We start from the raw sequence: 25512 nt of genomic DNA on the forward strand, positions 1-25512 counted from the left end.
TCTGATTCCTGCTTGGAGGTTGCTGCAGGGTGGTGAGCCGTCATTTCCCTGTCTCCCATTTGTTGGCCAATCTGCAAACGGTGGCTGTGAGGCTCAGAGGTCATGGTCTCCACTTGAAAGAGCGAGTTATTGGCTGAAATTTTCACAGGAGCGTTGCATCGGGAATGTTATGCGCACTGACCGGCAGCTTGACAAAGTGAATGAGGTTAATTGAAGGGGCAGCAACAGGGCAAACGAAAGGCTGGTGTCTTGTTTGAAACAGAAAAGGAAAATGCTGTAATGATGGTGGCCGTGCTGCCACCCCGATGGTACTCTTAACCGTCGAGTGAAAATTGCTCTTCCTGTTAAGGCAAGCTTGCTGCTCGCTTTGGGGGAGACAAGATCATTACCTGAGCAAGCCAGGATGATTTGTGGTGAACTTCACTTTGGGATAGTGACTTCAGGAATTACTTGCAGTTCCCCTCAGGCACCAGCTTCCCTGTACCCCTCTTCTCTCTGCTGGGTGAGTTGTGTCTGTTCTGTTCTCAGTTGCAGGGAGCAGCAGGGAGCATCTCTGCCACCAGAAGAAAATAAATAAAAACCCGCCAAATCTGTGTGTTGAGATGGGGCTTTTTGGGTGGGAAGAGGGGTGTAGGGACTGCATACCTGCGTCCTCGGTTGGCTTATCCCTGCTTGCCAGGGTGTCTGCAGATCTGCGACCCTTGGGACCAGTGTGTCGTCCTGTGCTCACCCAGCGAATCCTGTGTCTGTCGGGTGTGCTTTTCCCTGTCAGATTGCTTTCCCAGCTGCCAGGCAGCCCAGCCTGCTAGGGAATCCTCTGGATCCAGCGAGGGGGGGATTTGTGTCTGTCTTGGGTAAAAATGACTGGAGCAATGGGTCAACATGAAGGAGCTGTTGCAGCTTAGCTGGGGGTTGATGTAACCTGCTGACAAAAGTGGCTGTTTCTCCTCCTTGCTCCGCGGTCATTTTCTTTTCCTGCCTTCTGAAGTGTCTGATTTTTGCCGTATTGACAAGTGCCAAAGGCTTGTTATGGACTGATGGAAGTGTTTGCTCTCCCTGCAGAAAGGGAAAAGCATCGTTCTTAGATCATTTCCTACTTGTTCTTTGTCATGCTGTCTTCTCAGGTATCTTTTGTGTGATTGCTAAGGTTGTCATCTCTTGGCATCACAGAAGGCAGCTGCGTATCACGTCTCTGTGATCAGGAAAGAAAAGACAGGCCTAGGGTGTAATTTTTCTTAATCAGTGGCAGCTTTCTTCTGCCTGCATAACCCCCGTGCTGGGTCTGTTATGTGCTACCGCAGGGTGGCAAATGGTTTCCCAGTGCCTTGTAACAAGGAGGAGAGAGAAAACCTTCCTTGGGGTTTCCTCGTCTCATGACAGTCGTAATGCGGGGTCCTGTCTCCTTCAGTCTGAGCCCTGAGCTCCCTGATCCAGAGCCCTGTGCTCCAGGTGAAGCTCGCTGCTGCCTGGTTTCCAGCAGTGCTTGTACAGCCAGCTGGGTTGTCTTCAGGAGGGTGCCTGGTGGCTCAGTGCAGATCCCCTTCTGCGTTCCCAGGGATGAGCTGCTGCCACATTCAACTTAGACCAAGATTTGGTTGGTTGGTTTTGTTTTTTTTAAAAAAAGCTGTACCTGGTTATCTTGTCACTGGTATTCGCTGTGGATAACTCCATGGATTTTTCAGGCAGCGTATAAAGGCTGTTGGTCAGGTGCGGTGTAAGCAAGGGCAGAACACACAGTTCCCATACTCTCTGCTCCCCTGTAGTGCAGGATTTGTTTCATTTACTAATTTCATTGCTTATTCCCTCAAGCTTTTGATGACATTGCTTTTATTAATGCAATGGCCATATGGAAAGACCGCAAAACACGGAGATAAACTTCCAAACGGTGCCGATGCTGCTTTAGTGACTCTGTTTCTGGGTCTGGCTGACGGGCGATTCTGTTGCTCTCTGAGCAAATCGTGCAGGTTGCGGGCAGTGAAGGCTTTGAAGAGCACATCAGCATTGTCTGCAGTTCTCCCCTGCTACTCTCGCTGAAGTCGGAGCAGACTTCAATCAGCAAGAGGGTGGTTTTCAAATCTACTGTAAATCACTCCCCCCGCCCCCAAAGCAGCTGAATAATTAGCCAGCCTGTCAGTGTTTGCTCATAGTGAGACAGAGGCAGACAGTGCTGCGCCCTTCTCATGATATCTGCAGTGCTGTTTAGAAATCAGGGTTAAATTAACTTTCCAGGGTACGGGCAGCACTAGCCCTGCATATGTGGCCTCTTCCAAGGTGAGCAGAAGTTTTGAAGATGGATAGGCTTAACTCTTTCCTGAGCTGTCCCACCAGAGCCTCATGGTGCTCCAAAAGCTCACCTTTAGAATGAAACCCTTGGTTTGGGTTTAAAGGCTGTGTTTTGCTTATACAGCAGTACCAGTTTGTGCATTTCCACCCAGTTTGGTTTTGCCGGAGCCCTTTGTTGTAGCTGACAGGGCCTGGAAACACACAGCATCAGTCGTGAACATGGCTCGTGGCCAGGAGCGTCCAATCTCATGCTGGTGAGGGGTTGTACCAAAAGCCAAGGAAGGTAGAAGGCTGTGTCCCTCCCAGTGTCACTCAGGCTTAGGTCCAGGGCACGTGGGCCTTAAAAGGGGGAGCAAAGGTTTGGAGGAGACCTTGGAAAAGGTGCCTGAAACCTGGCCTTAGGGAAGAGTTTGGATTTTATGGCATCCGGTATCTTCTATGGGTTCATGGTCTTTCAAAATTGCTGTGTTTCAGTAATGGAAGAAATTGTTACTCTGCTCATCTAGGAAAAGGGAACTTGTCACGTTGTGCTGCACCCGCTGGCCAACAGGGTTCAAGAAGGGTAGAAGTCTTCAAAGCAGTTACGCTGCTACAGGCCAGAGTGACTCAGCTGAGCTCTCTTCCCAAGGGAAAAGCAGGAGGATTTTGGTTGTTCAATCCTGTGCTTGGCAGCAGCTGGCCAAGCCGTGTCCGTGTCCTGGCTGGAGAGCCCCAATGTGCAGAGTGGTGGCACTGGTCTCCCCAGCCCAGCGGGGAGGGCAGATGGGACCTGGAGGGCTGAGCAATGGCCAGGGGACACAAATGGAGACAAGCTTCGTTGGCTCACTCAGCAGCTGCTGTTAGCTGAAGCAAGTGTGACAAATTGGGCTCCGTTGTTGGTGGCAGTGAGTGCCACACTTTAATTCTTTTTTTTTTCTTCTTTTTTTTTTTTTTTTTACTGGCTTTAGAGGCTCTGCCTCGATTTCACAAAACATCTCCTTGCTGGTGCTCTGGGGCAGAGGCTCAACCAAAGCGGTCCCCCTGATTTTGCTGAGGAGATGCTGGTGCCGAGGTGCCAGGAGGAGGCTGGTGGCTGGTGGGAGCATCCGGCCAGCCTTGTGCTCTGATCCCCACCCTGTGGGCCTTAGGGTGCTTCTGGGCTCTTTCTGCCACTGGCCGTTTGTGCGGGTGAGGAGTCACTCTGCTATGAAGAGCACAGGCTCCCGCCCCTTAGGACAGCTAAAGCCCCTGGGACAAGGCTCCGTGCGCAGCTGATGTGGCGGGGGGTTATTTCCCTTTCGTGCGTGACCCCCACCGGGGTCGGTGGATCCGCCTGACGAGGTGTGAGCACTCTCTCGCCAGAGCTATGGCTTGGTAAAGTACAGCCGCATTTTTCATGTTGAGTTCTGCTGCTTCTTTCACTCGTGCAAGGCCGGAATGACCAGATGACTTCACTTAACGGGCTCAAAGTAACTTGCAGAGGGCAGCGTGGTGGCTCCTCAGCCATCCCTTGGGGCAGCCATCCAGCCGTCCATCTCTGATGCGCGCTGATGCCCACTAGAAGCAAACGTTGGCAGCTCTTATTCCCAATGAAATCTGTCCCAGGAGAAGCTAACGATCTCAGCGCTGAGCTTCTCGAAGCGGTTGATGCCAGCCCTTGCCTGGCGCTCTGACTCTGGCGTCCAGTGGTACAAGCTCCTGCAGGGACAGAAATAGCCGCTGTCTTTGTCTGCCCAGCACGTGCAGCTATTGCATCGTGTTCTGGAGCATTCAAGCCTAAGCGAGGAGCAGGGATCTTGTCAGAAGTTAGATTTTGGCCTTCAGAGCAGGGGGATGGATGCTTTTAGCGTGTTCCCAAGGGATTTCTTGTCTCTGGGACACAGCCTGGACCGGTGTAGGCAGAAGCTGACCTAAAAACCTGAGCGGAGCTGGTCCAGCAGAGCCTTTTGGTCCTGGCAGGTCTCCTGTTCAGTGGTGCACTGTGCTGCCCCTGGGACCCACACCAGATGCTAACGGAAAGGATGAGGACGCGATGCAAATCGTGCTCCTCCGGAGTGGGCTGTTGGCCTGGCAGGGCACGGTGGGTCTGCGCTGGGTCACCCCGGGACACTGCGAGTCTGGCTCCATCGAGACAGCCTGTCATTATTCCTCAGTAATAGTTCCTTGGGTACAATTTCCTGCCCGGCTTGTTGCCAAGCTGTGATAAATGAGCTTTGTCAGATAGCAGACTTGCAGATTCACCTCTGGAGCAGCGCTATCGGGTCTCCTTTTCAAGCAAGCTACCCTGTGTCAGCGTGAATCGGAGGAGAAGTTGTACATTAACGTCAGTGAAAACCTGACGCCCACTGGCTCAGTGTGAATGAGCTGGCTGGGTAGCCCTTGGCTGGCGGCAGCGCAGCCGATGCCTCCGAGGCCAGCGACCAGCTGCAGGGACCACAGGGGAGGGTTGGTGGGAATCCTCCGTGGTCAGTGAGGCCCCAGTGTTTACCCCGTGGCAGCCACCTGCCTCCATCCCAGTCTCATCTTGCTTTTTTAGAAATTTTTTTCAAGACTCTTTTTTTGAAGCCCTAGAGGACAAATGAAATGGAGCTGAGTGTATAAATGTTGCTGGTGCCCGGAATCGTTTTGATGCCTTTGGCACACTCTGTTACGGGATGCAGGCATGCAGCCCTGACCTGCTCTACATGGAGGGCACAGCCAGCCTAAGGAGTTAGCGTAGCTGGAGCACCTACGCTTGCTGCTGGGACCCTGAATGCTCAGCAAGTTATCGCTTCCCTGGCCTCCAGCTAGCCTTCACCTTGTCAGCAGAGGTCATTTTGGGGTGTTATTTTAAATGTTTCTGTGACTTCAAAGTGCTGCTTGGTTTTCTGCTGCTCTTCTCCCTTGGGCTGGCTGGTGTCCTGTTAGAGCTCAGAGCTGCCAGCCTGACGGACGGAAGCTCGAGCTAACTTCACCTGGATCGAGCACTTGCTTTTATCATGTCAGGCCTCTGAGCACACCGTTGTTTTCTATTTAAAGGGAAAAAAAAAAGAAAAAGAAAAGGAAAGTAACCCTCTTCTCGACAGTACTGTAGAGTTTTGGATGAGTGGTGCCTGCCATCCCAAACACAGCGCTGAACTGTGATGCATGTAGCACCGATGCTGTGACGGACACTTGAAAGCCACGTGTCTGCATCCCAGTGCATTTCCTGCTGGCCCGGGAGCACTGCGTGCATTTCTCTTCTGCGAGCTGGCTCCTTGTGAATGTGGCTTTAGGTGGGCTGGAGGGGTCCAGCACCTCTGTTGCCCCATCCGTAGAGGGAGGCCCGTGAGGAACCAGAGGAAAAGAGTGCTTGGGAAGCCCAGGCCGTGCCCACAGGGCACATGTCTTGTGGTTTTCTTTCTGCTTCTTGTTTCGCTGCCCTGCTATAAACACTTAGAGCTGACTTTGCCAAAGCAGAGGGCCTTGGGGCACCTCACTGCAGGTGATGATCCGTGGGAACAGAGGGCTGCAGCCCTTGAGGGGCTGTTGAGAAGCCTGACTCTTGGGAAAGAAGACTTTGGGGTTTTATCAACCGCTTTTGCAAAGTTATTCTTTGGGGTCTCAGCAGTATCCCCCAGCCGTGTGGCTGCTGCGGGGGGACTGGAGCAGTCCTGGCTTCCTCTGGCCTGGAGCCTTTACGGCAGAGCCGGCCGCCGTTGTCGGGAAGCCAGGAGATATCAAGTGGCTTCCCTGGGTGTGCCCTCCAAGAGGGAGGCTGGAGGGACAATAGCATTCTCCTGAGGGTGAGCATCCCTTGGGTCAGACAGAGCTGGGTTAACAAAGTGAGTCTGTTAAGGGAGGGTAAAATAGAGGTTGTATGAGCTCCTGCACGGGTGCTGTTTCCAGGCACTGTAGCTCCGAGTTGGGGAAAGGAAGCCTTCATGGTTTTTACCCTCATGTCTTTAATCCTTTTTCTGCATCCCGCAGGAGACCAGGGTCCATGGTTTCCATCCTGAGTTACTGTTTGGCTCATCTTACAGGCTGGCAAACGCTCGCGCTGGAGGATTGAACCCAGTAAAGGAGTGATCCCCCCCGAGAGCGAGGTGTCTGTGGCCATCATAGCAAACTTGGACGACACCGAGAGATTTGAGGATGAGGTGAAGGTGTCCATAGAGAACAGCCACACCTACGTCATCCCTGTCCAGGCTGTTGGCACGGGCACAACGATTGTCACAGACAAACCCATTGCTCCAGAGCTCAACTTGGGCCTCCACTTCAGGTAGGGATCTCTCGGCTCCCGCTTCCCACGTGGGCTCGGCAAGGAGTTTTGCTGTAGTCCTTCAGGCTAGTTGTTCTTCAGTGCTCGAGGTCCTGGCTCTGCTTCACCGAAGCCACAGGAACTCCTTTAGGAGTGTTCTATGGCCGTTTGAAAGTTGTTAGATACCCTCAGAAACGACCAAAATGGAAACCAGTTGCTAGATTGTCCCCGATTTGTTTTTAGTTGGAATATATTTATTTCTGTACTTTATCAAAGAATGAGCTGGAGGAAAACAGCAGGTCCCAGAAGCCTCCTGCTGGAAAATGCTACATTACAAGTATAAACATATTTCTGTTTGCAATAACGTTGCTTACCTTTCCACTCGCTATGGACTATTCTCTCGCAAGAGTGGAAAACCTTGGTGGTAGCTTGTTAGCAACTCCTCGACTGAATTAATGGTGCTGGTTTATTTCCCTTCTGCCTGGGAGTCCTGGAGGAGCTGCAGAGTTTCTTTGCCCTGTATCATCCATCAGTCTGCTCGTCTTCCCCGGTTCCCCTGCTGGGCCGCTCTTTATTAGAGGCGCTCGCTCTTCCCTCGTTTCCCCTGCCCGCGTTCCTTGCGGTCTGCCAGCACTGCGGCGGCGGCAGCCCGAGGCAGAAGCGAGCGAGGGTGCCTGCAGGAGCAGCTCTGAGCGGGAGAAGAGGAGAAGTTGGCTGAGGTTGGGTGGGATAAATTGCATGTGCTACCTGAAAGAGCTTAGCTCGGAAGGGGGCATTCACGGATCCTAGTGCGTGTGTCTGAAACTGGCTACATTCTTACAAATGGGAGAAAAAATAAGCCTTTTCAAAGCGCTGTTGCTGTCGGAGTCCTCTTGGGACGAGAATAATACTCTTCTCCAAGTGCCTGTTCCTTTTGCTGGCTGCAAAGAGGCTCCACAGTGCTCCGATACCTAAATTTTGGGCTAGAAAGAGGAGGTTGATGCTGCCTTAAGCGTTTAGGCTAGACTAGTGGGGTGGGGTGGGGTGTTGGGGTGTGTTAAACATGCACCCACAAGCCCCCCAGGTAAGCAGGGACGTTACAGGGAGATTGGCACTTGGCCAGCGTGCCCTGTGCTCTGTGCAGCCACAGATGGGCTGCACAGTGGAGGGGAGAGCGTGGGTGGGATTGGTGTCATTGTCCTCTGCCCCCCTTCGTGTCTTTGCCCGCAAGCTAGTTGGGAGCCGCCGTTGGCAGTGGGTGCAGAGCTGCCACCAGGTGAGCTGGGGGGACCCAGGTGACATCCCAGATGAGGTGGGCTTTCCCAGAGCCACAAATCAGGCACCTACCCAGAGCTTCCCCCAGCCTTCATCTGCCGCTGTCCACAACAGAAAACCGGTTCATACTAAGCCTTGTACACATCATTTGTAAAGTGTGTTTCAAAGACTCGTTTGTTCTAATCTGTCACTTCTGTGTTGGTGTTTAGCTGCTTGTGGCAGATGTGCATTTTGCAAGACACGTGTTCCGTACCTTTCAAAAACCCAATAATTGTTGTAGGAACAATTCTGTTCCTGGTGGCGCTCAGATTTATAGAGGGTAGAATAATTATTCCACGCTGGCCTGCAGTTAGTGTTTCTTTACATAATGGAACCAATTTCCATTGAATATTCGTTTCGGTTTATATCTAGCTGTAGTGATCAATCTCTTGTTGTCACTCCATTCCCTCAGCTGGTAGACCGGGTCTTGTTGCTGTGTTTGTCTTGGGGGAAGCTTATGCTGATCCTGCGTTCTCACAGTGCATTTACCTTCCTAAGACACAAAACCAGCTGCCCTGTTCAGCTGATGCGTTGGGGGCAGGGAGAGCTGGATGCTCCCTAAGAGATGGGGGAGTGAGGAGGGGGGGTAAGATGGGCCCCGGCGGTGGGATAACTGGTGCCCAGATCTCCAGATGAGTCTCTGCACCCTGCCAGCTCCCCAGTAGCATCTTCAGAGGAAGCCACCTGAGGCAGCAGCTCCCCAGGAGCAGGTGAAATGGCAGCAGAGCTGCTCGTCCACCCACCTGCAGCCAGGTCAGACCAGCTTTGTGCCTGGTGCAGGGAGACCTGCAGGACGCACCTTGGGAAAACCCTCTGAGTGCTGAGCACCAAAGGGTGATGCTCTGCTCACGAGTACCTGAGGTGACGGATCTTTGCGAAGCTTTTCCTTGCTGTACACAAACTGACCAGCTGCTGGCTGCTGAACTTAGGGCCAGCCGGGGTCTGGCTTTGGCTGAAGCTTCGAGCTAGGTCAGCCTTTTCAGAGGTGGTATTATTGCTGAGCGTGCGGTCAGATAACGCCATTGGGGTGCTGAAGCTGGGTGACCGCTGGGAAATAGCAGCCCCCATAACGTTTTCCATCTCTTCTTCTAGCTTTGATCGCTGCTGTTACCATTTCAAGGTGACAAACAGAGGACGACGCACCCACCAGCTGTGTTGGTCAACAGAAGGCTTCCCCATGTTCAGCCATCGTGACTGTCTCCGTGCCGTCAGTAACACCAAGGGCACAGATTCCTTCCAGAGCCCCAAACCTGCCTGCCCTGTGTTTAAGCTTCAACCACTGAGGACAGAGCTGATGCCGGGCAAGACTGTGGAGATGGTGCTGGAAGGCTCCTCCAGCACTCCCCAGGTGAGTTGCCCCACGAGGGCTGTGCCCTCCCCACCAGGTCACCTCCGCTGGGGCTTCTTCCGACCCCTTGACATTTGCCTTGGGAAAAGGAGCAAGCGCTTTCCAGAAACTGTTTTAATGCCACAAGTTACCATGGCAGCACCGGCTGCTTTCCTTGCTGGCCACCATCAGTGTTTCCATAGTCACCATAAACCCAGCTCGCTGGTACCAAAATGCTGGCTGAAGGGAATGTTGCTGCTTCAGAAGCAGAGGGCAGGTTACAGGGTGTCATGTGCTGAGGCAGAAAGGAAGGGCGGAGAAAATAAGTTACACTTAGGCTAGGAGCAGAGGCTGTAAATAAATGAAAACATGTGAGGTCATAGATGTGGTGAAAAGAGTGAGTTAAAAAAACCCAAGCACTAAACCTGTGAAGAGAGGGAGAGTCCGAGAGCAGCATCATTTTTCCTCTGCAGACAAACATGGGCAGAGGCTTGTCTAGCGCTGAGTCCTGGAGGAGAAAAACAGTGCGTGCCAGCCCTGATGGTCAGAGTGACGTTCATCCACGTGGGAAAGTGTTCCCAGGGACCGTTATAATTGACAGCTTGACTTGTTGTCGGTATTTCCATACCAGCTCACCCCAGACTCTCAGCCAGCCTTGGTGTCCCAAGGGCAGCCGGGTCTGGCAGCACCCTTGGGTGGCAGCTCAGCAGGGTCACGGGGTGTTCTCCCCCCCGGGCCCTTCTTTCCAGGCCAGGGGAAATCCCACTCTGCAGAGGAGCTGCCAGCTAACCCTGGTGTACGTTCCTTGGCTCTGGGACCGCTGGGCCCAGGTGTTTAAGCAAATGTGGAATGAATCTTCAGGAAGCTCCTGCTGTTCCTAATGATCTGAAAGGTGCTTGCAAGGGTTGCCTCAGTGGCAGCTTGCAGAAGGCTTGATCGCTCACCTAGCTGAGTGCCCTCATAAACAGGATGCAGCATAACAAGAGGAGGGGGCTATTGAGGAGGGCAGTGGCTGTAAGTTGCGGCAGGAATAGGGTCCGTGGTTGGGTGGCTAGCAACTGCAGCGTGTTTTGTGGATGCCCTGCCAGCACCTGCTTGGGTGACGCGTGACTCTTGCATGCAGGTGGTGAAGGAGCGGCTGCTGTGTCACGCCGTGGTGGGGAGCAAGGCGGGGAAGGCACAGATAATGCAGGTGGACGTCACGTGTGAGTTCGTTGATCCCGTTCTGCAAGTGTCTACCAGAGAAATCGCATTCCGGGTGGAGAAGGTAAGTCTCAGGATTGCATCCTGGCATTGAAGAGCGTGGCTGATGGCCGAAAGCCTGCAGGGTGTGCGTGCCTGTTAAACACGGGGGGGATGGGGACGGTTAAACCGCTTCCCCAAGTCCACGGGGCTTCAGCTATCGATTCGAGCCAGAGCAAGCTTTGGCCGTTACCACGAGATGGTTCTACCGCCGAGATGGTGATTTTGCTGCCCTGGGGTCGGGGACAGTCACAGCTCTGCCCTTCTCGAGGTGGAGGCAGGATGGAGCTGCTGCGCCAAGGGCACAGGTGAGGCAGTGGGACCCGCGAGCGCAGCGTGGCTGTTGCACAGCCGCCTTGTGCGCTGGGGCTGCCGGGGGGAGAGCCGATCGCTGCAGCTGAGCGATGCTAAACCCCTCCTCGCCCTTCCTGAGGTGCTTTGTGAAGTAAGTGAGGATGTTCTTAGCGATGAGATGGTTTTCTGACTTCAGCGAAGTAACGCTGAGATTGCAGCTGCTGCGCTGAGGGGGGATCGTAGCCACTTGCAGAGAGACACGCATTTGTGTAGTCAAGATGAAGGGAGGTTTTTGAGGCTCCTCCAAGGCATGGGGATGTCTGAACACCGATCCTGCAGGGAAGCTGAGAAGAATGGAGCTTCCTGCCAATTCCTCAGGCTGGTGAAGGAAAACTGTCATCTTTTGTCTCTCTGCCTTCCCTGCTCTTGGCATGGATGCTGGCTCTTTGCGTTTCCCTCAGCCTCACCTCCTTCAAAGGACCTGCAGTCATCCCTCAGCTGCAGTGATGACAACACCGATGCAAAACAGGAGCCCTTTAGTCTCTGGGTCCTGACTCCTCCATCATCTTTCCCTCTCCCACGCGGTGTCTGAAACAGAGAAGATGGTTCATTATTTAGTTTCTGTATTTTCAGGCCTCTCCTCTGGTTCCCAGGCTTCCAGAGAAGCACAAAATCCTGTGAGCGGGTGGTTCACACTTAATGAGAAGCTTTTCAGCTGTTCCTGATGTCTGCCTGTGTTCTGCTTGATGCCCTGTGCTCTAGTTTATCGAGTGCTATGACGCTGCAGCTGTTGGATATCGATACAGCCAGAACTAGTTTCCCAGCCACTGCCTAGTTGATGTGAACCCTGCAGGAAGGCCAGAGCGATGCATAAACAGAAAGAAATAGCTTAGGCTGAGCTTAACTGTGAGGCTACAGACACTTTGTCACTGGAGCAGGGACAGCAGGACACACGTTGCAACCAGACCGTTGAGGTTTCTAGCTGGCTGTTTGTGCGTGTAAATGTTCCAAGCTAACCTTAGGCTACTGCAGGCTCTCTGCTCCAGGCCAAATCCTGCTTGCTTTTCTCTTCTGACTAGCATCCCTGCTTTTGTGAGGCTCCTGGAGCCACTAAGGCTGTAGGAAATGACTGGGGGTGAAAATCGTCTTGTGCCATTCTGCCCAAGAGAGGGTAAACTGGAGACAAGCGCTCTGGGTTCGCTTTCTGCTTTTGACCTTGGTCAAGCAGCTGCCTCCTCTCAAGGTGCTGTTCCCTCGTCTGTATGTGAGACTGTTTCCCTGCCCCCTGGGGGATGCTGTGGTTTCTAAACGTGAAAAGCACCTGACGTTCTGAAAGAAAAACCTTGTAGAAGGGTAGAAACTAATACAGACAGTGACTAAGAGATGTGTGCAATTTTGGGGTTGAAAACTCTGAAATGCGTCGGAAGGGAAGGGAGGTGCGTGGCCACTTCAGGTTGTTTTCTTCTTGTCTCCTCTTTCTGTAGCTACCCAGTGACGTCCTCAGCCTACAGCATAAGCCTCTTTCTTTAAAAAACATGTCCTCCCTGCCGCTGAGTGTCGTCCTGGCCTTAGATCAACCCTTCAGAGTCTGTGATGCGGCCCAGCAGCCCCTCCCTGCAGATGTCCAGGTGAGCAGGACCTTCCCGCGGTGGGCTTTGAGGAGGAGGGATGTGGCGGTGCGTTCCTGTTGGGAAGTCCTCTGGCAGTGTCTTCTGCAGAGTCAGCAGTAGCCTGGCCCCAACTCAATCAGATCTGAAGTGAGCTGCTGGAAGAAACAAAAATACCCGAGTTGGGAAGATACTTCGTGGCTCAAAGCCATGAGGAGAAGGGAGCAGGCACCTAGGGCTGGGCAAGCCATGGAGTAAAGGTATCTCCTGGGACTTGCAGCAGCCGTCCTCAGCCAACCTCAAGAGCAGCTTGCTCTCTGTGAGGGCAGCTCTGCCTTCGGGAAGGCTGAGGATGCTCCTCCCGCTGTCGCCTGGCACCTGCCCTGTCGGTGGTGGAAGGTGCTGGACGTGGGCTGTGCTGGACACGTGCTGGTGGAGGTGCGGGCACCGTTCCTGTGCCGTGCCGGTGACTGGCCCCTGCGAGGCTGAGGCTGCCGTGCCGGTGCACTTGTGCTGTGAGGATAAAGGAGTTTCTCTGGAGTCAGGGCAGCAGCCCTGGCTTGCCGGAGTGCTGGTTCGGCTGTGTGTTTAGCACAGAGCCTCTGTGGGTCCAGAATTCAGTAGGACAGTATTTATTTCCCCCTGGTATCGATGCAAAGCACAGAAACGTGAGCCTGCAATAGTCTGAGGAGAGCGTGGTGCTTGCAGTCAGGCACTCGCTGTAAAGAACGTGCAGGGTGGGCTGAGAAGCCCACGCTGAGGTCATGCTTTAAGACATTGACATGTTCCATGCTATCCAGCCTTGGACTTCATTACGCTGGTGTTTGATCTTTTTAATCTCCTTGCAGCCAATGAAGCTGGAGGTAGGGGAGGAACGTCATTTCTCCATCGGATTTAACCCTGCTCACGAGGAGCATCTGAATAGCTGGGTGGCAGAGAAGGCTCTGAAGATACAGCTGCTCGAGCATCCTCGCGAGGAGCAGGTCACTGTTCGGGGAGAAGTCTTCTTCCCCAATCTCCAGTTCCAGACTATGGCCGTGGACTTTGGGTGCATCTTGAATGACACTGAGGTGGAGCGTTACATTGAGATGACCAACTGCAGCCCGCTTCTCGTCCGGTACCACTGGTCGTTCCTGACGGGCGGCCACACGAGCCAGCTGAGGTATGTGCACCGTTGCCCTCTCCTTGAAGCTCCTCTTCCTAGTGTCCTGTCTGTACCTGGCGAAGACCCAGGCCGTTTGCCTGGGATCTGGCAAGCAGCTGTCAGCTCTCCCTGGTGGGAATAACACCTGCCAGCCGTGGTCAGGCTAGATGCTCAGGGAAAAGGTGATCTCCGCCAGCTGGACGCTGGGGGGGAGACCCTGTTCTCCAGCCGAGCTGGGGCTGTATGACACTACTAACGCTTTTTGCTTAGCCCATACCCTGGAGTCCTGCTGTGCCTCTGGAGCTACAAAGCCACGCTTAGGCAGGTGGACGGTAACATCACCGGTTTTCCATCCCTGCCGACCCTGTACGTTGTCATTTCATCCTAAGAACCTACATAGGCGCTGCCACCAGAAGGACCTGCTGCTGCCCCGGTCCCTTGCTGCTGCTTTGCTGTAGCTCCCGTACTGGTTCCCCGGGAAGGAAAGCTGCTGTGGAGAGCTGTGCTCGCAGACCCTGGTGGCCTGAGGCAAACACCACCCTGGAGAAGGGAGTTTTTGTCTGTTAGCTGTTTTGTGAATGCGATGTGCAGTTGATTCAGCATTTTTCACCAAAACGGCAGGTTCTGCTGGGGCTGTAGGTCCAGCTGCAGGTGTCGGTGGGAGCGCTTGTCTGAGCATCCTTGGGAGGCAGGGCATCCAGCCCTGGTCAGTGGTTTCCAAGCCCAAGAGCACTCTTGCAGTGGTGCTGCAGCACATCTATAAACACATTTCTAGCAGTTCCTCCCGCTGTGGCCTCTCTGCGTAGTACAGAAGCCTAGTCTGGGTGGTTTTAATGACAGTAGCAACTGTTTTTTCCATAATGCCCTGGGAAACCGAGCAAAGTTAACCACTGCGCATTGAAGTGCTGCTATTGCAAATAACAGAGATCATAAATAAACAGTTTTGTTTAGGGAGTTGGAATTTGGCTTAGAGGAGACTGGGCACTGGCATTAGCCATGGCGGTGAGGAGGGCTTGGGGGAGAAGCTGTGGACACTGGGGTAGCCCGTTCACAGCGGGGTCTTACCAGGTAACGGCCAGTCTGGTGTGGCCCTTCATGCGCGGCGCCTTCAAGAACAGACCCTAAAATGCAGGGGAAAGTCTGCAAAAGCAGGTGCAAGGAGGTGGACAGGGAAAGAGTAACAGGGCTGTAAGCTTTGCTCGGAAGCCCCTGTCATCTCCTGGTAAATTAGATTAGGGTTTAATTACAAGCTAAGGGAAAAATCTAACGTTGATGATAGAACAATGCATATATTTTATGATAACAGAGAAACACACACATTGGAGCAAAGCCTGTGTGGAATGAATTTCCTCTGGGGCCACTTATTGGCCAGTTGCCTGTTTGTATCGACTCTTTTTTTTTTTTTTTTTTTTTTTTTTAGGGTTTTGGAAATGTGACTGCTGAATCAGTTTTCAGCTTTTAATTCCCCCATCTCCACTTAAGTTGGCTTTGCTGGACCTGAGCCTGCAGGTTCTTCCGGCAGACGCTGAGTCACCCAGCTCTGAGTTGGTAGCAGCTGAGGGTCCTGAGCATCTGGCAGGATAGCAGCCCCTGCTCCAGAGCGTTTGGCATAGCCCCTTTGCTGGCTCGTTAGTGCTGTGGACGTTAGGACAGCTCCCTTTTCTGCTCTGCATGTTAATTAAGCAGTAATGTGCTCGCTCTGGGTCCCTCGGCAGACACCATGTGATTCTCCATGTCAGGGCTGGAAATGAAGATGGTCTCCAGGCTATTAACACCTCAGATTGCTCATTAAGAGCCCAGCAGAAGGGCAGCATGTCAGATATTATTTCTGGTCTACATTAAGCACTGTTGCTATTCTAAATTATCAGATCAAACTAACTCGGTCTGACATCGAGGGAATCAAACATCAGGTCTCGTGAAGGCGAGATCGATAGAATTGAAGCGTCCACACTTCTAACCTTGCTGGAGCTGATTGCCAGAGACTCCCAGCATCAATCAGACACACACATTTATTTTGGCCAGGAGAGAAAAATGTTGTTTCTCTGCCTGGACAAGACTATTTGTGCTTAAAGTGGGTTTGTTTTTTTTGTTTCTTCTAATTGGTCAACCCATTTTTTCCTCCTTACTCTTTAGTCACTGCTGCTACTTTGAGCAATCGTATCAGCAACACAGTCCAGCCATTGCTGTGCGGTTAGTCATTTCCAGGGCGCGCACAGTGACAGTTGGAGGTGTCGGATCTCACTGCAATGATGTTGCTTCTCTGTCTCCGCGCTGCCTGGTCTGAATGTCAACAGGTGGTTCAGTAAATGCACAAATCTTAGCTCAGCAGAGGAATTTATCCTAGCAAAGAAATAGGCATCAGGGCATTGGGACAAAATGCAGTTTCGAGTTTGCTCTTGGCGAGGGCAGACCATCACCACCACCTTCCCCAGCTGCTGGCCAGGTGGCCCAGCTCAAGCCACGTGTTCCCACAGGGTGCACTGGGCAGGTTTTGAGTTTACTTCTGTATCACATTGTTTTGTTTTCAGTTTCAAACACCCTTGAGCTGTCTTGCTTGTTCCAAAGTCCCTTTTCAATCTAAGTCTGTTGGCCTGCAGGACAAATCAAAGTGCATCGTCGGGGTCCATAAGCCTGTTTAGATGCCTCAGGGGTGCATGGTCTCTGGTGCTTTGCCCTGTGACAGAGCTGGGGCTTTGTTGGGGGGCTTGTTTTCCCCCGGTACTTCGGCTGTGCCTAAGGGATGCACCAGCGTGTGGTTCCTGGGGGCCTGGGCAAGGATGCTGGGCGTGTGGGTGCCACGCACCAGGGCAGCAGCCTCAGCGCTGTTAAAACTCCTGCATTTAATGCAAAGGGGTGGTGGCTCCTGGCACGTGTCCTTGGTGCTGGCAGGACCTGCAGGGACCTCGGGCCTTCCGATCACCGTTCTGGGGTGTCTGTCCTGCTGGTGGTGGCTCTCGCACAGCCTGAGCTGGCAAGGTCACGTCATCCTGCCTGAATCTTCACGTGCGGTTTGCAGAAGCGGTGTGATTTCTGGCTCCTCTATTTTGGGAGGTGGGTGTGGGGAGTGGTGTGAAGCTGTGTCCTTAGGAGGCTCAGAAACCAAGAGACAGGCTGAGATGATTTTTTTTCCTAATGTCTCAGCGGTTTGGATGGTGGGTGGCACAAGGCTGTCCTGGCCCTAGCAGGAAGGACTCTTCTCTCCCTGCTGTCAGTGTGCCTGTGCTGCCATTGAATCCCCCCTGTTAATACCTGGATCCATTTTGTCTCATCTGACGGGTGGTCAGGTTGGGTGAGATGGACGCAGGGGGGTTAACACCTTGCTGTCAGCCCCTCCAGCCCCAGGCTGACCTGCTTATGTCAGGAGGCTCCTCATCTCCACTCCAGCGTGCTGGTGGAGGCACTTCCGCAGCCCTTTGGCCCCTCTGCTTTGGGGCTGGTGCCTTCTGCAGGTGGAGGAGCCGCTCTCTGCTCCTTGCCTTCATCCCTGCGTTCACAGCCTTGCTCTGAAAGTGCTGGAGGCTGCCCAGAAGGTCCCGATTCTGAGAAAGGGTTACCTCAAGCCTGGGCTGATGCCGAACATCTCATCATCTTGCCCTTCTTTCCCAGGACCAACCCCCTTTCCTTCAGTGCCAGGAAGATGTCGTGTCCTTGGGGTCAGCTTTCTGTTGACATCTCGGGTTCCTCACTCCCTTCCTTTTCATGTGATGCTCATTGTTGTTCTTTTTGACTTTCCCCCACTGGAAAGAGTCCCTGGCTGTGCTGCTTCACGCTTCTCTGCAGCAGGACTTGCTAATCACATCATCTCCCAGCACTGGGTCCCGGAGGGCTTCTACTTTAGAGGGAAAAATACTGTTGTTGTCTAGGCACCACGGTCTGGTGAAGTTGCCTCAAACCATTCTGTAGAACTAGAGGTACCTTAATAAATGATTATGGCTTTTCCATCTTGGGGGTTTCCCTCTCCTCGGGAGCTGTTACTAAGCCGCATTATTTATCACGAGCCACTCTAAGAGCTGCGGTTTCATTTCCTCACCATGTGCATCGTAGCGAGCGGTTCTGGGACAGCTGCCGCGATGACGGCCGGACCCAGGCGCCCAACGGGTGCGTGGGCTGGTGCGTGGCTGGAGGGTGTTGAGGTGTTCCTCTTGGTGGCCCGACACTGTGGGCATCTCCCCTGCCGCCAGGGAAAGGTAGCGTGCAGCTGCAGGCTGCCCAAAAGCACCACTGTCCCAGCTGAGCTGGATTTATCTCATCCTTACGGAGCTGCCCAAGTCAGCGGCCGCTGGAGGTGTTGGGCAGTTTGGTCGCCCGTCAGGGCCCCCCAACATGCACCCGGGTGCCTGGGCTGAGAGGAGCAGAGGTTGCGTGGGTGGGACCGTAGGTGGGCGATGCGCTGCAGGGCTGAGCGAGCGCCTTCATCCCCTCCAGCCCTGGTTTGTTCTTCCCCACGGATGGTGCCGAGCTGTTGCTCGGGGTCCCCGTGGCGTCCCAGCAGCAGGCGGAGGGAGGGCTGTCAGGGGCTCACCTGGGCGAAGCCGTGTTCTTGCATGTCGCTGTAGGGAGGGCAAGTCAGGCGGGATCTCTTTCAGGTTGTGAAGAGCAGAGCCTGTAATCCAGAAACGAAAACCAGCCTTAGATACTAAAGACAAATCTTTGTTTGGAGCCCGTGGTTCAAGGCACTGAATTCCCAGCTGTAAAAAATGTGCCGTGTTTGACTGCGGGGGGAACGTTTACGAATAGGAACAGCGGCAGGTAGGCATGGCCCGAGCGCGTCCCTCCACGTGGCGTTGGAAATCCAAGCAGAGCTACTGTGAGCACCTGCTGCAATTTCATACAGGGACCATAGTTGGAGTCATTTGGGAATTCTGAAAACGTTAACCCATACGCTTTTTACTGGCTGCTGTTGCTCAAAGGATAAACTCGGCTCTGTTTGCAAAACGAGCGGTTGAACTGCTTTGCTGAACCATTTGTCAAATTTGTCCTCCAACAGTTTGTGTTTAGAAAATGCTGGGGAGGTAATGATGGCATCAGGACGTGCCACACCGGTTAGAAGCTCGTTTCAGCAGAGCTGCAGCCTTTTTGGCGCGAGGTGCGGTTCGAGCTGCTGTTTTGCAGCCAGGGAGTACCTGCGGCACGGCAGGGAGCTGAATCTCAGTGTCGCGATTGGAATAGATTGATTAAAAATGACCAGCGTTTCCTTCCCCAAAGCACTAATTGCGGCTGCTTTGGTGCTCATCGGGGATCAATGGGCTGTTTAATTGTGAGTCTCTGCCTGGAGCCGCTTGACGTGTCTTCCCGTGTTCCTTGCGTGTGCGAAGGTGTCCCGTGCTGGGCTCGTGCCGGCTCCGTCGGGGTTCAGGCACAGCAGGCGGCGGGCTCCGTCCCTGCTCCTGCCATCGCCACTGCTGGTCCTGACCCGCAGCTGTGCGTAACCGCCCAGGGGAAAATTCAGGGTGAATACCTAGAAGAGCTGAAAACCTCCTTGCGGCACTGGGTCTGTGCTGGCTCATCACCATCCAGATCTGCCCCTTTGTGTCTCAGTCCCACCTTTTTGTGCAGTTTGTCCTTTTGTCTCCCTGCAAGGTGTTCACCTCTGATATCTGCAGTTCCTCATTGCAAGCAGTTGCCACTGCTGGACCGGCGTTGTCCCTGGGCAGCCCCCAGCATTGACCTGCTGCATCCTGGTTCTGGAGCTGCCAGGTCGGATCCATTCCTGGGCTGGCGGCACCAGTGCCCACCCAGGGGCCACGTCCTGCCAAGGAACTGCTTCTCCAGGTCTTCCTCCCTCCTGCTGCAGCTTCATGATTGAAGTTACGGTTTCTTCCAGGTTCAGCCCTCCAGCACCTAAACCTTTCATCAAACCCCAGCCACCAAAGGAGGAGGGAGCCTGCTCGGAGCACTCGGCATCTGCAGAGAGCAGTGTCACTGATGGATGCGTAGAGGAGCCAGCTGAAGCCCTGGGAGCAGTGGGGGATCCTGCCCAAGAGCCAGCAGATGCAGAGGACTCCCTGGAAGCAAAGGTAGATTTTCTTGTACACTCACTGTTTTGCGTTGCCTCCCCCAGCTTGCCACCAAAAAGCCGTGCTGGTGCCAGCGTCCCTTTTTTGCTGCCCTGCTGCCATGTGCCTTGAGAGTGGGCTGGGCAGCAGGGCCAGCAGCTGGACACGGGGCTTATGGGGAGGGACAAGTAGGGTAGTGTTGTTTGGAGAAGCCCATTCAGGTCCTCCTGACCTATGGTGAGGTTGGGGTTTTTTGGTTGGGTTTTTTTTGCACTGTGAAAGGAGGGGTTTTACCTGCACCGTGATGTGGAGGCTTCCAGTTCCCTTCCTCTGTCAAGCCCTGCCCAGTACTGGTCTCCATGTGCCATCTTCTCAGCCCCAGCTAGAGCCACCCGTTGTCACGTCTCTGCCTTCGCCCGAGCCCTGGTATTGCAGCGATGGCCACAGAGCTGCCTTTTTATAAATGGAGACTTGACAAAGTTGCTGTCTTTTCCTCTTAGTATGGAAAACAGCCTTTGGTCTGCTGACCTTCCTGGTGAGCCTCGGTGCTTTGGAGCTTGGCCTCGGTGCTAGTGGGAGCTGATGGCGCCTTTTGCATCACGTGGGACAGAGGCTGCTCCTGGGGCAATAAAAAAGGATATAGGAGAGCACAGGAGGTTCTGAAAGTGCCGGAGTTGGTGTTAAGTTCAAGGAGGGGGGTCGCACCTGCTGACATCTAAATATCAGTGGTTTTAATGTTGTAGCTCTGCACGTGTTTTCTGAATCAGGAAAAAGGATACCCGGTAGGCATAAAGAATAGCGCGGCTGAATGTTTTCAGATAGAAGCATGAAATCATTTTTGTGCCCTGCTTTGTTGCCATGTATGCACAGATAAAGCAGGGAAATTCAAGGGGATATGGCTAGGTAGGATCCAAAATTGCTTCAAAGGATACATCTGGGTTGCAGCGTTGTCTTCTGCTTGTGTCACTGTATCAAGGCAATGCCCATGTAGCCTTCCTGGGGAGGTGGGAGACCATAAGCCTGGGAAAGATGTGGGTTAGCGTCTTTGGGAATATGCCCTTGGCAAAGCTTTGCAGGCTGGAAGATGTGGAGACAACAGAAAGAGCACTGAGATGTGAGAAGGCTCAGCCCTCCCCAGTGCTTTATCTCCTTGGAGAGATGTAGCCTCTGGTTAGGTCTGAGGATGTGCTGTACATACCCTGCCCATGTCAGAGCCCCAGCGCAAAGCCCTCCTTCATGTTACCGAAGCAGCAGGTATTCTTAAACTTCAAGAGCAATCACAAAGCCCTTGCTTATAAATAGGGGTCAGAAGCCCAGGGACGAGGTTCCGTTTAAAGGATGGCACCTCTGAGGTTAAACACCAGCCCTCAGCTGCTGCAAGACAGAAAAACATTTCAGCTGCCTTTTTCAGGATGGTGTTATTCGAGAGAAATGGCGATCCTCAGCCCTCCAGCACTGATGAGTGCACAAGGGGAAAGCTAAGCACCACCTGAAATGGGACAGCTGTGCCAAGGACTTCTGAAGTCCTTATTTCCCATTTTTGACACTTCTCGCTTGCAGCTGCATTCCTATTATTGTCATGGAGAACCTGAGCTGTCCAGGGGTGGGGTGTTTGGTGCGTTTCTTGGGCAGGAGTGAGCAAAGCTGGGGTGGCATGAGGGTGCAACGTGCCCTCGAGGTCCCTGCCAGGACAGGGTGCTGGGAGCACCCCGCTTCCTCGTGCAAGCCGGTGGGTCCGAGCCCGCCTGCCGGTGTGACACGGGCTCCACCTGCACCTCGTGTCTCATCCGCACGGGTCTTGGACCCACACTCGGCTAATGGCACAGGCGTCCCCGTACTTGGTGTGTGCCTGTGTCCCATCTTAGCTGCTCTTGGCTCGATGAGGCGGTGGAGCCTGCAGCACAGTGATCCCCCTCAGCCCAGCCAGCTGCCTCCTGTAGCCCATGGTGCTTGTTTTCCAGCTGCTGCCGTCCGCTGCTGTGGAGCTGGAAAGTCGGAGGCCAGTGAGGACCCAGGAAAGGATGCGGTTTGTGGAGGTGGAGCCCCTCCCCTCGGGACCGGAGGAGGTAAGTGGGCATCTGTCTCACTTCCCCGCTGGGCTCCCAGCGTGGCAAGCAGTTACGTAGCCCCCGCTGCCACTGGTGGCCCTCGGTGCTGCTCACGGAGTGGCCTCGCATCCCTCCCAGCACGTTGCGCAGCGCTGCTGAAGCAACCGGCCATGTAGGGCTGACCGAGGGTCCTGCCTGTGCAGCGCCTGTGGAGGGTGTTATTCGTCTTGTTACTCATCAGGTGCTCGGTAGGAAATTTTTGCAGTAGCTTTTGCGAGAGCAGTGTGCGGGTCGGAGAGAGAGTGAAAAGTGTCAGGAGTTAGACGAGCTGGGCTGGAGTCCACCCCCAGCTCCAAGGGCTCTCATCTCCAAGTCTTGTGTTTTTCTGAAGGCAGTAAAAAGTGTTTTTAAAGGCAAGTTCTTCAGCTGAGAGAATGTCTTGCTGCCAGGAGACATCCCAAATTAATTTAGTGTATTAATACATTAATTAGTATGGGAGAAGATTTTTCCCAGGGTCTCTCCCACCGGTAAGTGGAATGGATGCAGAATGAGATTAGGGTGATCTCGCCTGTGATGAAGAGGCCCCTCCAGCCACATCTGTACTTTGCTCCAAGCCACGGCTGCTCTTCTGCATCAATTTCCACGCTCGACATCTCTACCTCTCCTCCCCTGCCTCCAGGTTTTTGATGTCCTGCCACTGTACGGCGCGCTGCCGCCGGGCAAGAGCCAGCGCGTCACCTTCACCTTCGTTGGCCGCACAAACATTGCTGCCCGTGTCACGGCGCTGTGCAGTGTGGAGGGAGGCCCGACCTACGAGATTGCGCTGAGTGGGGAGGCTTCGCTCATCAACTACTTCCTTGACGTGACGGAGATCGACTGCGGGCTGCAGGTACCGCACGCTTCTCTTGGCAGAGGTCCTTGTCTTGGAACTGTCGCCGGCGCGTTGCTGCCCACCTAGGTCTAGGGCGCTCTTCCCTTCCCAGCTACTCTGTTGGCTCTGTCGCTTGGAAGTACTGCCTTTGGGTGATACGTTCTGCATCAGAGTTGTTTTTTAATGGCCATCTCTACCCCCCAATAGTTGGGATTTCCTCCTCTTCAAGGTCACGAGCGCTGCCTCCCGGGACAGGCAAGGACCCTGTGGTGATCTCCAAAGGGACATGTCCCCAGGACCCTCATCCGCCCATCCGTTCCTAAAGCCTGAGGTCCAAGGAGATGCTTTCTTTTAATGCTCTTGATTAATCAACAAAATAAACTGGGGAGGAAGTTAACTTGGGCTTCCAGTCACTGCAGCTGGAGAGAATGTCCCAGAACAATTGGCACTTCTTTTCAGTTAAAATCCCCACAGACCCTTCCAGCTGTTGGCCCTGTTTGGCTGTTGCCCTGTCTGTCTCTACTTTTGCTTCTGTTTTGCTTGCAAATACTTGTATGCAGGTGCCTCTTATTCTGAAATGCCTCGATGCCTCCTCTTTTGTTTCAGCTGGCTGTTAGGTGACACCTTAAAGAGCAGAGGGCTTGTATCCCCTGGTTTATTTATTACTGCACCTCTACGTGCTGCCGTCAATAGTGTTCCTGCGTAGGGCTAAGGGGTACCCTGTGGCTGGGGGTCGCCCAGGTTAACCCAGGACACCGCAGTGCCTGTACCTCCCCTGCGCTCCCTGCTTCTGCGCTGTGTTCATGTGCTTTCAAGCCAGGGAAAAGGGAAGGAGACTCCCAGCAGCAGACCTGCGTCTGTAACTTCCCGCTCCTCTGTCTTCTCTCCAGCTGTTTAACAAAGTCAAGGAAGCGGAGGTCACCCTGCAGAACAGAGGGAAGGTGGGATTCACCTACGTGGTGCTCGGCTCCAGCGCAGCCGCTGCGGACAGCCCTCCGCTCGGCGTGCCCCTGGCCGTGCCCAGCACGGTGAGTAGCACAAGTGATTCACCCTGGCCAGGCTGCCCAGGAGAGGGTTATAGGGAAAAAAGGTGGTGGGGCAGGTGGAAAAAAAGAAAAGGAAGACAGAGCCACAAAACCGGCACGGAGAGCCAGGGCTGTAAGCAACTGCTGCTGGGTGGCAGAGAAGGTCGAGCAAGCGCGGTCCTACTAGAGCCCCTTCATGGCCTTTGCTGGTGGGTGGCTCTGGCATCCTGCAGCAGCCGCCGGCGGGAGGCACGAGGGCTTCGGTAGCTCTTTGGACCCCGAGTGCTGAGCTCTGTGGTTGTGCCGACACTGGAGCCAGACGGTGCAGGCTCTTGTGAGGGTCATCTTCCCCAGGTTGTGTGGTCAAGCAGGACGTACTCCCTGTCCCTGCCTGTAAGAACTCACCTGCCCCCTGCCAGCACTAAGCAGGGCTGAAATACTGTCTTGCCTGGGCATGAAGCTGCTTTGCCAGAAATTTTAGCAGCCCTTGTATTGGTCCCTCCTCCAGCTTTGCTGCTTTGCAGCAGTTTTGTGGGGCAGCGAGGGGGTCAGGGAGGATCGGGGCTGGAACAGCCAGGAGAGGAGTTTGCAGCATCCTGGCGCCCCAGCTTCTTAGTCCCGCGTGGCTGTCTTTGAGCTGAAGCAGCGTTCCTATCTTTGTCCCTTTTGCAAGGGGAAGAGGAAGCCAAATGGCTTTCACATTGTTTTCATGCCCGTCTCCTACAAGGGATGACACACTGATGCCCTCTTCCCGCGGGCTTCCGAAGACGCAGCTCTGCTTGGACCCGTGCAGCCAGCTGCTGCAGCAGCAGCGTGGGTGCTGGCAGCTTGGCAGGGCTCACCTTTGCTGCAGCTGCGCTGTGCGCTGGAGTACGGGCTCAGGGGACCAAGTGGCAGGAGCTGTCCCGCTCAGCGGCTTCCCCTGCAGCGTGCAGGGGAGCGGGGAGCCGAGGGTCCAGCCCAGCGTGCAGACGGCGAGCCAAAGGCGTCTGCGTCTGTGCCCGGTCACCCAGAGCCATGCTGCTGTCTGCTTCCATGTGCTCTCAGTGTGGCTGGTGTGAGCCCAGCCTGAGGCTTGGAGAGCCTTTCTGGAAGCCCAGGGAGGAGATGTCCTTCCCAGCAACACCTTCTTCCCTAGAATTTGTCCTGGTCTGCTCCTGCATTTCCAGAGATGTATGTTTGCAGGTCGCTGTGAGTCTGGATGGGCTCACGCACCCCTGGTGTAACCACGCAGGCAGGAGATGTTTGGTTGGGATGATGAATGAGTCAGGCCCTTCAGCAGCAGCCTGGCAACCGCTGACGTGCAGTGTGAGGAGCTGCTGGCCCTGCTGAGGGCATGGGCCTTAGCTCGTCTTCCGCAGCAGCTGGTAAAAGAGCTTTTCTTTATTCAGTCTGGCCCTTGCTAGCAGAGGGTAAGCACTGTGAGCAGCAGAGCTGCGCTCCCGCTGAGCAAAGGGCAGTCTGTGCTGTGGGAATGCAGCCTTACGAGCCCTCTGAAGGACATACTGCACCCTGGTGTAGGAGGCTCGAGCTTTTAGGATACGAGAAAGCTAGAAGGCCGTGTTGTCTGACGTTTTCTTCCATAGGAGAAGCTGTTTTCTCTTCTCAGTGTGCCTATCGCCTGAGCCGTCCCCCCACCAAACGCTCTTTGGTGCATTCCCTCTCTTGTCTCCCATGCCCTGCAGGGTTACATTGGACCTGGCAAGGAGCAAGTGCTCAAAGTCTGTTACCTGCCAGGAGTGCCTGGAGTCTTCTGCAGGGCTTTGCAGATTCAAGTGGGTCACCTGGAACCAGCAAGCATCACCCTGAGAGGAGAAGGGACCCTTCCCAGGATCTGCTTGGACCTGCCCAGGAACATCAGCGGTGAGCACTGCCTCTCTGCTCCGCGGGAAGGTCCCCTGGCTTTTTCCCCATGCCATATGCCCACAGGGCAGCTCACCCCCACCCCCACCGAGCCTGGAGGTTTCAGGGCTGTCAGAGCAACACTCAACCCTCGGGTTGCTTCCTGGGTCTCTAGCAGGTGAGCCCATGTGGGCTTTGCCCCAGGAACCACCCTGCAGAGCTTGCCAGCATATCTGTCGGAGGCCTGGGAAGGTGGCGGCTGGGCAGAAAAGCTTGGGGAAGCTGTAACGCGGGCTGGCAGGGATGTTGGCAGGGTTGGATTTGCCATCGCGTTGCAGGGGA

At 54.2% G+C, this 25512-nt stretch overlaps 1 protein-coding gene across 1 annotated transcript in view; it reads left to right on the forward strand.

Annotated features, from left to right (window-relative positions):
* The window catches only part of LOC308057288 (hydrocephalus-inducing protein homolog), a 100774-nt gene that overhangs the window by 46060 nt on the left and 29202 nt on the right, over positions 1-25512 (forward strand). The window contains exons 18-22 of the mRNA XM_080411431.1: positions 6264-6502; positions 8867-9122; positions 10225-10368; positions 12122-12265; positions 13093-13527. Of these exons, the coding sequence (XP_080267557.1) occupies positions 6264-6502; positions 8867-9122; positions 10225-10368; positions 12122-12265; positions 13093-13527 (1218 nt within the window). The remainder of the gene's footprint in view (positions 1-6263; positions 6503-8866; positions 9123-10224; positions 10369-12121; positions 12266-13092; positions 13528-25512) is intronic.

This window comes from Falco punctatus (genome assembly GCF_963210335.1).
Source record: "Falco punctatus genome assembly, contig: scaffold_76, whole genome shotgun sequence".
Lineage (NCBI taxonomy): Eukaryota > Metazoa > Chordata > Aves > Falconiformes > Falconidae > Falco > Falco punctatus.